This window comes from Eptatretus burgeri, chromosome 14 (genome assembly GCF_056783735.1).
Source record: "Eptatretus burgeri isolate ZD-2024b chromosome 14, Ebu_testis_v1, whole genome shotgun sequence".
NCBI lineage: Eukaryota > Metazoa > Chordata > Myxini > Myxiniformes > Myxinidae > Eptatretus > Eptatretus burgeri.
The window spans coordinates 60,842,094-60,854,687 of NC_140974.1; the positions used below are offsets into that span (position 1 = coordinate 60,842,094).

The 12,594-nt window shown below is 46.0% G+C and overlaps 1 protein-coding gene across 2 annotated transcripts; it reads left to right on the top strand.

Annotated features, from left to right (window-relative positions):
* The first annotated feature begins 842 nt into the window (after window positions 1-842).
* LOC147013360 (uncharacterized) lies at window positions 843-11,770 on the top strand. Of its 2 annotated transcripts, XM_085855122.1 has the most exons (7): window positions 843-1,024; window positions 5,459-5,575; window positions 6,141-6,295; window positions 6,496-7,483; window positions 7,890-7,949; window positions 8,050-8,332; window positions 10,598-11,770. In XM_085855122.1, exons 3-4 carry the CDS (start codon window positions 6,171-6,173, stop codon window positions 6,812-6,814), a joined length of 444 nt encoding a protein of 147 aa, XP_085711248.1. In that variant the 5' UTR covers window positions 843-1,024; window positions 5,459-5,575; window positions 6,141-6,170; the 3' UTR covers window positions 6,815-7,483; window positions 7,890-7,949; window positions 8,050-8,332; window positions 10,598-11,770. The 2 variants fall into 2 exon arrangements, with proteins under 2 accessions (XP_085711248.1, XP_085711247.1); XM_085855121.1 differs by lacking the exon at window positions 843-1,024 and having other exon boundaries at window positions 5,125-5,575; window positions 6,496-8,332.
* Window positions 11,771-12,594: the final 824 nt, after the last annotated feature.

A 12,594-nucleotide genomic window follows, 5' to 3' on the forward strand; every position in this document is an offset into this window, starting at 1 on the left:
GCGATTGGGTGTGTGTCGAGCTTGGGGGGAATGAAAGACCCGGGATTTCTTGGAGTGCCCAATGTGCCGGAGTATGTGCGGAGTGCATGTGATATAATATGGATGAGTGCACACAAAAGAGTGGGACACGGATCGACCCAGACGGGAGTAGTGGTGAGTGTGACAGACCGGAGGGGCGAGCCTCCTGAGAGGGACAGAGGTGTATTGGAAACCACGCCAGCTCCATGGGACTTTGCGTACGAGGTACGGGAGTGTGCGCGGTCCGTGCCTCGCAGACCGCCCAAGCACGGATGGTGGTGCGATGTGTTAATGGCTTCAGAGGGGCCGGCGTGGAAACGCTCCATGACAGCTCATTATCATAGGAGACGGTGACGGTAACCCCCAGGTGTGGAGCACAGTTGTGAAACAGCCCCACACACCGGGCCTAAGGGGTTAGGCCCACGTGGGTCTGGTGGGAGTGCTAGCGATGGTAGCCTCCATGTGGGTACCGAAGCAGAGACCATGAGGGAGGGCTAGCATAAGTTTTGGGACCAAGAGCAACAATAGGGACTGTTTAGGTAGAGACATGAACGTGTCGTGGGGACGAAGCTGAGCGACAGAGTTAAATGGAACGTGCATCGTATAAAGGAAGACGAGAGTGCACGAGTTAGTGAGGGGAAATTAGTTTGGTGATGCTGTGTCGGTGAGTGGAAATGTGTTTGTGTGTGATAAATGAATTATGAGTGTGAGTGCAGGGCAATGGCCGGTATGAGTGTGAGTAATGGAATGCATGGTGTGAAGGATTGAATGGGGGAGTGGATCCCACCCAAGGAAACCCGGGGGTTCGTTTAAAGTTAGGTAGAGGGATTAGGTAAATTTACACATGGATGTCGTTATGCAGTTGGTGCTGATTGTGGAAAGTTTTTTTTAAAAACATTTTTTGTGTATGGTGCAGGAGATAATGGACCGGCTGGGGGTGTGGCTTGTGAGTGTAGTGTTCGGATGAAGCAGGCTCCCCGGGGGTCGCTGTTGGCTCGTCGGCCAGGTGAGGCTCTAGGTAGGTCCAGGGGACCATTAGTGTATTCGTGGACGCAGGTACCCAAGGAGAGGGGGCCTGGCGTGCCAGTGTAGTGTTCAATTAGACCGGGTGCCCGAGCAGCGGAACCCGGGGCGCTGAAATGCCATGTGGGCATCGAGTGGGGGATTGCCAGTGAGAGCATCCCCCATGTTAGGGTGAGGAGCAGGCAAGCTCGGAGGCAGCTCCAGCATCCCGGGGGTGCTCATGGCGAGTATGCAGGTGAGCAGACCTGCTAGTGGAGCCACACTACCCATCCACGAAATTGTGCGATGGTGCAGAAAGAAAATTTGGTGGGCAACACCTAAAATTGTTAGACCACCAACACGTAGGCAATGGGAAATTGGGTTTTTAGAACCCCATCGTTTAACAAAGGCCTTTTGGCAGGGTATAACCCTGGGGACAGTTTAAAAGTGTGACAATATTAGCGTAGTTAGGATTGATGAAGACCCCTTCGCACCATCCACTGTCGGGATGATCGCCGGCTGCTGGACTTGCCCTCCGTCGGACTCGAGAACGAGACTTTATCACGATGTAAGTGTAGGATTGCATGTAGTTCGGCTCTTCCTTCCCATGGAACTTTGGTGGGATTGGGTACGAATTTGGCAATGTGGATAGTGGGATATAGGAGTCGAGACGTAGCGACAAATTGTAAAAAGAGGGGGGCTCGGGTCGTGTATATGGGAAAGATGGATGGGTGCGGACGAGTAGGGCCAACCTCGAGCTCTCTCTCCCGGTACCACCACCACTGCCTCAAGTATTTGCACACCAGGGACCGGCTGACCATGTTGGTCGGACCTGGTGTTTGGCATTACCTGGATTGCCTTTTTTTTTCTTTTCGTGCTGTTGCTGTTTCGCTTTGCGTACGAGGTACGAGTTGTATGGACTGACTTTGTCAGGTCAGGTTCGATCTGTGACCTGCTACAGGTACCATGTAAACCTGTACTAACCTGTTCCATGGTCGGGTTGTCGGCGACTAAACCGTCTCCCCCACCAGGTTTTCTGGTGAGGAGGGTGTTTGGATATGGACACCCAGCAGGATTAAAAACAAAACCTGTCAAAGGGCGGAGGAGCTCCTTGTGAGCCAACGGCCATCCATATCTAGTGCCCAACTGTGTCTGCGGACGTCCTCCTGCAGTTGGGTTACTTCTTATTAGGAGGTTGGTGGCAGGATTTGCACTCCGGCCACCGTAAAACGCTTCATTCCACAAAACGCAAAAACGCAAAAAAATCTGAAAACCCACTCCGTGGGAGTACCTCCTGTGCAGCTTCCCTTCGCAGGGCAGCTCACCGGATGATGGGATTGGGGCAAAGCCTTCGGGACCCCCAATCTTTGATAGGAGGGAAACCACGGGGTAACATCCCTGGGTCAGATTGCGGGAGAGTGTGTCGGAGTGGTGCTGAGGTGTCGTCCACCAGACGGCGGTCTCCTTGGGTTAACCTGAGGCGGTCCCTTCGGGTGGGTGCCTGGAATGTCCTATCCCTAAGAGAGGATGATCACCTGTCTCTGTTATCATCTGAGCTCAAGCGTTTGGACATCGGGATTGCAGCTCTCTCTGAGGTTCGGAGACCGGATTGCGGCGAGATAATGGTGGGTGGTTACACCTACTATTGGTCTGGTCGCTCTGATGGTTACCATACCCAAGGAGTTGCTGTAGCTGTGTCCAATAAGCTGACCCCAATGATAATTGAGGTAACACCGGTCAACGAGCGTATTATGAGATTAAGGATTCGTCACTCCTTCGGTGTCATTTCCCTGGTCTCTATTTATGCTCCGACTGAGGCGAGTGATCTTACCGTGAAGGACACATTCTACGCCACACTCGAGTCTGTGGTTGATCAGTGCCCCAGACGAGATACACTTCTAGTCTTGGGGGATTTCAATGCATCGACTGGAACTGATAGGGATGGTTATGAGGTGTGTGTTGGTCCCCATGGGTCAGGAACTATGAACCAGAATAGCACTAAGTTCCTTGACTTTGCAAGAAGTCATGGACTTAGGGTGGCTGGTTCATGGTTTCAGCGCCCGCAAGCTCATCGCTGGACTTGGTATTCCAACGCTGGCGGTGTGGCAAAGGAGATTGACCATGTCCTCATTGACGGTCGTTGGAGGATGATACAGAACTGCAGGGTCTACCGGAGTGCTCAGTTCCTCAATACAGACCACAGGCTTGTTGTAGCAACTCTAAAGCTGCACCTTAAATCCTGGAGAATGGTACCATCCCAGCCTAGGCTGGATGTTGCCAAGCTCAGGGATGAGAGAGTAGCTGAGGAGTTTGCGGACAGGCTGAGTGGACACTTGGGGGGTCTGGGTGCTTTGGGGGGTCCTGAAGAGTTGTGGAGCACCTTCAAGACCACCGTCCTTGATGTTGCCGGTGGATGCCTTGGAGTTCACCGCAGGGCAAAGAAGAATTTTGTCTCTCGAGGGACACTGGATACCATTGACCAGAGTCGCAGGACCAGGCTGAATGGCAGAGCTGAGCTGTTCAGGGAGCTGAGGCGTAAAACTGTACGTGCACTGAGGGTGGACAAGGAGGCCTATGTGCGAGGAATCTGTGAGGGTTTAGAGCATCACCTATGGACAGGTGATTCTCGTCCCGCTTACAGGGGAATTCGCGCATTACGTTCATCCAAGCCCATCCCTCGGAGCACTGCAGTTCGAGCAGAGAGTGGTAGGCTCTTGACAGAGGAGTCTGAAGTGAAGGCCCGCTGGGCCGGTTACTTTGAGCGGTTGTACCAGGCTGATCCCCCAGCTGTCGAGTTGGACGTCAAGGGTGTTACAATCCCTGTTGCTGACCCTCGAATCAACTGTGGTCCACCATCGCTTGTGGAAACACGGGCTGCGGTGAACCAGTTGAAACGGGGCAAAGCTCCAGGGATCTGTGGCATCCATGCCGAACTTCTCAAGGCTGGTGGAAATGCTGCACTCGCGTCGTTGCATGCAGTTTTGTGCTCTGCCTGGAACACAGGCATCATCCCAACTGACTGGAAGAGGGGCCTTGTTGTCCCTCTCTGGAAAGGGAAGGGTGATCACCAAGACTGCAACAACTACCGAGGGGTGACGCTGCTCTCAGTGCCGGGCAAGGTCTTTGCTCGGATAATTCTTGATAGGGTTCGCCACCATCTGCTTGAGCACCAGCGTCCAGAGCAGTCAGGCTTTACACCAAAGAGGTCAACGATTGACCGTATCCTTGCTCTTCGTGTCCTCACTGAACGCAGACGAGAGTTTCGGCAGGGGCTGCTTGCAGCCTATGTTGATCTCTGTAAAGCGTTCGATTCAGTGAATCGGGATGTCCTCTGGAGGATTCTTGGTCTTCGTGGGGTGCCACCAAAACTGATCGATCTGATGTCTGAACTCTACTCTGGTACTGAGAGTGCTGTGAAGTGTGGTGGTACCATCTCTGACTTATTTCCAGTTGTTACTGGAGTTCGTCAGGGGTGTGTACTTGCCCCCACACTTTTCAGCACTTGTATGGACTGGATTTTAGGGAGGATGTCGGAGAGATCAAGTTGCGGTGCATCGTTTGGCAATGTCAAGATCTCGGACCTTGATTTTGCAGATGATGCAGTCATCTTTGCGGAGACTTTAGACATCCTCTTGGGGGCCCTCGAGGTGCTGAATGAGGAGTCGGAGCCGTTGGGATTACGGATTTCTTGGGTCAAAACAAAGATCCAGGCTTTCGGTGACATCTTGGATGCTGCTGTCCTGTCTGTGTCTGTTTGTGGTGAGGATGTTGAGGTCGTGGATAGATTCACTTACCTTGGCAGTGATATTCATGTCTCCGCAGGTTTTGAGCCGGAGGTCAATAGACGTCTGGGTCGGGCCTGGGGAGTCATGGATTCACTGGATCATGGGGTGTGGCGCTGCCGGTACCTGTGCGGGAGGACGAAAGTCCGAGTTTTCAGGTCCTTGGTACTTCCAGTCTTGCTCTATGGGTGCGAGACTTGGACTTTGACCAAGGATCTGAGACGGAGACTTAATTCCTTTGGTACCAGGTCTCTTCGGAGAATCCTTGGCTATCGCTGGTCGGATTTTGTGTCCAACGAGCGGTTGCTGAGAGAGACTCGGATGAGATTTGTTACCTGCATAGTCCGTGAGCGTCAGCTGCGGCTGTATGGACATGTGGCTCGTTTTCCTGACGCTGATCCTGCTCACCAGATTCTCTCAGCGAGGGAGTCTCATGAGTGGAGGAGGCCAGTGGGCCGACCACGTGCCTCATGGTTGCAGCAGGTTGACCATCATCTCAAGGAGATGGGGATGGGCCTGGCATCTGCCTGGGGGATGGCCAGACGGAGGCCCCTGGAGTACCGGCGGAAAGTGGACGCAGCGACGTGCTGTTCTGGCACATGCTCCCATACCTGACCTGACCTGACCTGTTTCGCTTTGTCTCACCACTGCCCCAGGACCATCAAGGCTGTTATGCAGTAAGGCATCGCTCGCCTCACTTCACCGTTTGCTCCGTGGCCTGTGTTCCACCCACAACTGTTCTGTGGACTGCTGCTACTGCAGCCGAATACCAGGTGACACCGTTCCAGTTATCGTGGTGGTTTTGTTTGTTTTATTTTGTTGAACTGCATTTACTGTAGCAGCATGCCACCACACTTAGGGACTGCAACAAAGGGGCAGTCCATTTCTACCAGCTTCATGCCAGCTCATTCCCGCTTTATACCAGCTCATTCCAGATTTATATCAGCTCATTCCAGTTTCCTTCACTTGGTTTGCCACATATCACCGTGGCCATGAACTGCATGAACGCAGCTCTGTGGAGGAAGTGGCTCAATTCTTGTTGCTGCTTCTTGACCATTTTTGTTTAGAAGGCCTTTTTGAAAAGGAAGGGAGCAGGTTGTGATATTAAATAAATAATGACGGTTTCATTCCGGTGTGAACAAACGCTCTCAAATCTTGTTACAAGCAAACCACACCTGTTCTGGAATGTTCGATCCATTTGCTGGGCCTGTGGTCAGAACATCACGTTTCAACTTCAGTTTCAAAGGATCCCATTTAAGGATTGTTATGAAGGAAATAGATTCCTGTTTTCATTGAAATAACATAAATATATTAAACTTGTTATATCCGTGTCCACAGGTCTTTGGGAAAGGTTCCATCTTTGGTCCGATGGATGTTGGAGAGCTCGTGTTGCTATGGGAGAGACTTGGACATGCTGTCATGGTCATCTCCATGGTGATATTTATCATCAACTCGCTTTGTGCGATTTACTTATGGATGAAGAAACGGCTCCGGTAAACCTCTTCACAATTCTTCATTTTATGATTGATCTTCAAATTAAGAACAGCAAACTATGATCCCGATGGACCTCTCTACCGATGAATATGTTATTATTGGAGTTTATATATCTGGTGGTACTCTGATTGATACATTTGAACGACGCAGAGAAGTGTTCTACCAAAACGAAGTTATGTTTATTCGTGTTTGTTCACAGAAAGGACAAGAAAGTGGATGGAGAAGATGAGGCTGATGGGGAGGATAAGGATGTGGAAAAAGATGATTATGATGATGATTATGATGACGAGTGTGATTGTGACAATGGAGACGATGAATGTGATTGTTACGATGATGATGGATGTGATTGTGACGATGACGACGAGTGTGATTGTGACGATGACGACGAGTGTGATTGTGACGATGACGACGAGTGTGATTGTGACGATGGAGATGATGAATGTGATTGTGACGATGACAGATGTCATTGTGAGGGTGGAAACAACGAATGTGTTTATTACGATGACGATTCTCATTGAAGACCAGGAACCCCAGGTTCGCAATGGAGGAGGGGGAGAGGCTTTCTTTTGTGTTGCACAACTTCCAGGGAGTTGATTTCGTTTTAGCGATAGTTTTTCGAAGTAGTTTTCGAATAGATAAGGTTATTAGCACAGTTCACCCATCCTCTAGCTGGGTAGAGCTTGCACATCACCTGCTGAAAAGAGTAGTCTGTGTTGAAAAAAGACTATTTTGATGTTTGTGTGGTGTGTGTTTAAAGCGTTCTAAAGGGGTCGAAGCAGTTCAAAGGTTGTGAAGGTCGTACGAGATCTAAAATGTATAAAGGGGTTGAAGTGAGTCTATGGGGTCTCAACAGATCTAACAGATCTATGGGTATAAATGTCTAAGGGGTCAAAGCATCTATAGGAGTGTAAAGGGTCATATGGGATCTAAAGGTCTTTAGGGTCAAAAGGAGCAACAGTAGCAACAGAAGCAGCACATTGTTGAGGGGCTGCAGGAAAAGTAGAAGCCTCATTGTGATGACAGGCCACAACAGAACCAGAAGCAACACGTCACTGAGAGGCTACAACAGACGGCACAGTGTTGAGGAACTCCAGCTGGAACATAATTCTCACCATGACGACGGGTTCCAACAGCAGAAGCAGCACGGTGTTGATGGGCCATAAGATCACGTGCAGGACGTTCAACAGGTAAGCACTCTTCAATACTTTGGGGCAGTTGGAGTGAACACACTGGATGCAAACACAGCAAACCCCACAATCAGGAGATTAAGCTGAAATACATTTTGGTTGTTGTTTTTTTATAGACATTGCTGTTCACACTTCCTTCCATGAAGAAGAATGTTCTTAATTGTGGAGATAATTGTAATTATACTTTTGGTGTGAAGGTGACTTATTGACATGGTCATCGCCATAAAGGAGAGATATCAAAAAGTTTCTCCCCTCGATTGAATTAGATCACCTCATTCACCTTTTCGGCGGTACCTATTACGTCAATGCATTCCCATCTGTGCCCTTTCCTGAACAAGTTATCAAACTGATGAAGATATCAATGTGTTTAATCTCTCATATTTTTGTTGTTTTTTTTTTTCCAAAGAAGAGGTGCTTCTTCACTCTCCTTCACCCCATCGAATGAAACAATCCTACCGGTTGGAACGTAAGTTGCCAAGATTCTTGCCTTACATCACAAATTATTCCAAACTTTGAATAAACTACATGTTCTTCACCCCCATCTTTTCCCATTCTGTGTGTCTCAGAAGCGTTGAGAACAAACAAATGTTTTGCTGCACTCTCAGCCTGACAATCACCAAACAGGTCATCCAATTGGTGAAAGTCTGGCATGAGTGTTCATGGACCCGTACAGAAGTCAGCGTGTACACCTGGATGATCATTAAAATTAATTAAATCGATGAAGGTTGTTTATTAAATCGAAGCAGGTTGGACGTCACGTGGCGATTCTCAAGCTTCTTCCTCACTTCAACACCTGCCCTGACCAAGGCGAAAGGATTCTCGCTGAAACGTCGGCTTTACCGACGAGTAGTAAGTCCTGTTTTCTTTTTTAATTATAAACTTTTCGTGTATTAAAGTAATTGTTTGAAAAACTTCAATTGAAATCCAGTGGGATTTTGTGATGAAGAAAATCAAGATGTGAAATTGAAGGCAAAAGAAGAGAAAAATTGAACTGAGATGCAGAAAGCACTGGACAGAATACAGGGTTTCCAGGATTGTGTTGGAAGGTATTATAATGATGAAGATTATGGTGGTGGTGCCATTGAGTGGTTTTCACTTCGTTTTGCTGATGTTTGTGCAGAGACCCACAAAATTCGTGAAAATCAGGATAAGAGTTCCACCTTGATGGCTCATAATATGAGACCTTCCTTGGAGATGCACAAAATTCAGGGAAATCAGGAAAATAGTTTTTCCTTGGAGACTCGAAAAGTGGGTTCTATTTTGGAGGCTCTTCTTATGGGTTCATCTTCGAGACCTCTGGAGTTCTAAACCTATCGATGTAGTTCTTGGTTGGATGGTGCTTGATGAGTGTTACGTTCAGTTCATTAAAAATTAATGAAATTATGTATTATTTAATTCGATACGAGCATAACCCGCGCTCTGTGCGACATGTTGGGGTGGGTGTGTTTGAGAAAGGAACTGATGCAGAGTATCAGTAGTAATTTTACTTTAATGCAGTAAGTGGAATACGATTTCACTGTTTCAGAACCATTTTATTTACTTTTTTTTTGTACCATGCACCTCATGTGGTCTTTGAGATAATGTAAGCCGAATATCACGTTACTCGAGCGCAGAACAAAGTCGAAGATAGCGCGACACGAAACCACAAACTCGGAAATAATATATAAGATTAGATTTGTAATGTAGTTATTTATTCTTTTTCAGCAATATCAAGAAAGAGCAAGGAAGACCTGGGATTTCTTTGTACAAATTTACAATATATCTCCTCCTTTCTACTTCTTTAAACTTGAAAGAACTGAAACTTCAATCTCAAGCAGAACTAGAAGAAAACAAACAAACAAAAATAACTTTGAGTCGAAAGACTGTATTAACCTCGTCATGTTCTTGTGGATCTGATCAAAAAATAAATAAACTATTGAACTGTTAAAAATAACAATAATTATTCGTTGAGCTGTTTCAAAACATTTAATGCAAAAATGATTTAAACTTGGGCTTGGGGCACGAGGGTTTGGGTTTTGGGTTTTGGGTTTGGGTTAGGGTTTAGGTTTTAATGTGAAGGGTAGGGTTCAGTTTGGGTTTGGGTTCTGGGGGTTAGGGTTTATGTTTTAATGTGAGGGTTAGGGTTTGGGTTTGGGATCAGAGGGTTAGGGTTTAGGTTTTAATGTGAAGGGTAGGGTTCAGTTTGGGTTTGGGATCTGAGGGTTAGGGTTTATGTTTTAATGTGAGGGTTAGGGTTTGGGTTTGGGATCAGAGGGTTAGGGTTTAGGTTTGAATGTGAAGGTTAGGGTTCAGTTTGCATTCAGGATCTGAGGGTTAGTGTTTAGGTTTTAATGTGAGGGTTAGGGTTGGGTTTGGGTTCGGGATCTGAGGGTTAGTGTTTAGGTTTTAATGTGAGGGTTAGGGTTGGGTTTGGGTTCGGGATCTGAGGGTTAGTGTTTAGGTTTTAATGTGAGGGTTAGAGTTGGGTTTGGGTTCGGGATCTGAGGGATGGGGTTTGGGTTTTAATGTGAGGGTTTTTAATGAATAAAATAAACCTAAAATCTCTTCTTCTTTCAAATCATATCTACAGGCACGTACAAACCGATTCACCCCCTACCAATAACACGACATTTAAATGAATTCCGAATGACGTAGAAACAATTTTTCTAAATTAACTTTTTTATTCATAACTGAAGGGATCAAACGAAACACTGTTATAGGTGAAGGAGGTTACCTGTCAAGAGTACCTGCAAAAAACAAGTACAAATCAAAATTCACTTGTTGCAAAAGCATTCCGCCCCCTCCCAATAATGGCACATTTATGAACTTGTGGGCCCGTTGGTCCAATGGACCAAATCTTCATTGGTCTTCACAGCCTTGTTACACACCTGCCTGCTGCACTGCTTGAGCATGAGCTTGGCTTTCACCAAGCCGAGATGTACTTGGGGCTAGAGCTGGGATGATGTCTTCATAATTACCCTCGCCTCAGGATTCGAAGAGGGTATTACATTTGGGTCTGTTTGTTTATTTGTTTGTTTTGTTTGTCTGTTTGTTACTTGCAAAATCTAAGATTTTTCAAGTATATTGGTTGTTCGATTTTGTTATTCATTCTGTCTGTCTGTTTGTCGCCTACAGGTAACAATTTTAAACCGATCTTCTCGAAACGTCACCACGTGGTAGAATTTGTCAAAAGGAAGAAGCCTTTTTTTGAGGCCAAAAGGTCAAAAGATCAACATTGGCCAAAGGTCAACAACTTAGGTGAGATTTCTAAAATCCTCAACTTTCATCCAATTGACCTGAAATTTGAAGAGGATTTATATTTCATGTCAATGAATTCAACTAGCCAATTATTTTTGAGGTCAACATTGACCAAAAGGTCAACAGAGGCCAAAGGTCAAAACTAAGGTGGTATTTCTAAAATTCTCAATTTTCATCCTATTGACTTGAAATTTAAAGAGGATTTATATTTCAGGTCACTGAATTCAACTCGCCAATTATTTTTGAGGTCAAATTTGTTCTCTGGATTTTGCAAGTATCATGCTCTGCACGACGTCTTCTTCTTGTTTGTTCATCTGTTTGTCTATCTGTCTTTTTGTTTATCCGCACAGAACTTTCATGTTTTTCTCTGTAACCCCTTGTCGGATTGAGACGAAATTTTCACCATTGGTGCGACTACTCTTGTAGAATGCTTATTGATAATTATGACATCATAGGTCACGTGGTGTGGCACCCATATTGGAAAAACGGGAAAACTTTGGACCTCTGTATCTCTGAAACCGCACAAAGGAAAAATTTGAAACTTGGCACATAGAAAGTACTCCTCATGGGGTAATGAGTGTGATTTGTTATGATGTCATAGCTTCCCTCGTTCTGACATCACAATTGCATATATGGAATCCAACATGCAATCATGATGAATTTTTGAGGGTCATCTCGGGATAAAATGGTCCTCAGAAACACAATTCATGATGTCATCGGTGAATTGATTTGGCAGTCATTCTGTTTTGTTTTTTTAATTCTTCAAAAATATCTGAAGTGGCTGAACAGATCGAGGTGAAACTTTACACATATGAACGCCTGTCCATGTGGAACAAAAGGTTCACACATATGATGTCATCCCTCCCCAGAATGATCCGTTGGGTACCCTTGTCTGTGTTTAGCTGTAAGTCAACCCCTGTTAAGCTTCTGCTCTTTGTCTCTTTCATGGCATTTTGATTGATTTTGCTTTGAAATTCTTTATTTATTTACCTCGACAAATAAAAAGTTCTTTCTATTTATTAATTTTATTATTAATAAATTATTTGTCGATTTCCAACCTGTCTGTGTTTGTCCTTTCCTTCATTGGTCTAGAATTGTTCGAACCGAGGTAGACTGGGAGTTAATTACCACAGATTTGACCAAAAAATCGTCGGCATGCACCAGCGGTTAAAACGCTCGACCGCCCTAATTACAATCTAATCAGATAACATTGGTGCTTTGCCGAGGGCGCGCTTCCCGCTCAGGTAACCACGTGACCAAGTTAAACGGAATAATTAGACGGCAGACACTGGAACTCGTGGTTGACTGGGTGGCGTTCGTGGTTTTAAAACAACCCACCGTACTACAACGTTAATTGTGAGCGGTGGCCCCAGGTCCGGCTCTACCGAGGACAACCGGGGATTAATCCCCCTGAGTGACAAGCTGGTGTCTCGGTACCTGGCACCGCAACAATATCTTTTAAACCTCTGACTCACTGACTGATATTAAATATCGGTACCTTCCAGGTGATGTAGATAGCTGAAATTTTGCATGCCGATGTACATCGAAGCCGGTACTCTGGCAAAAATTACAGAATTGTCGGACAACATCTATAAATGAAAGTATAAATAAATGAAAAAAAATGCAGGTGAGCGACCCGAAACAATGGGGAAGCATGATTCGTATGCTCACACAACATGTGTTTACTGTTTATAATTCTCTTGCCATCTATCTATCTTCTAGATTATATTACTAAAACTCGCATCTTTTATATATGTATGTATGTTCCCAAAATACAGCCAAAACGGTACAAGATAGCGCAAAAATTTTTGGGCCACCTTACTCAGCATTCTCCTGCGGTGTGCAGTATCAAGTTTCATTCAAATCTGGCAACG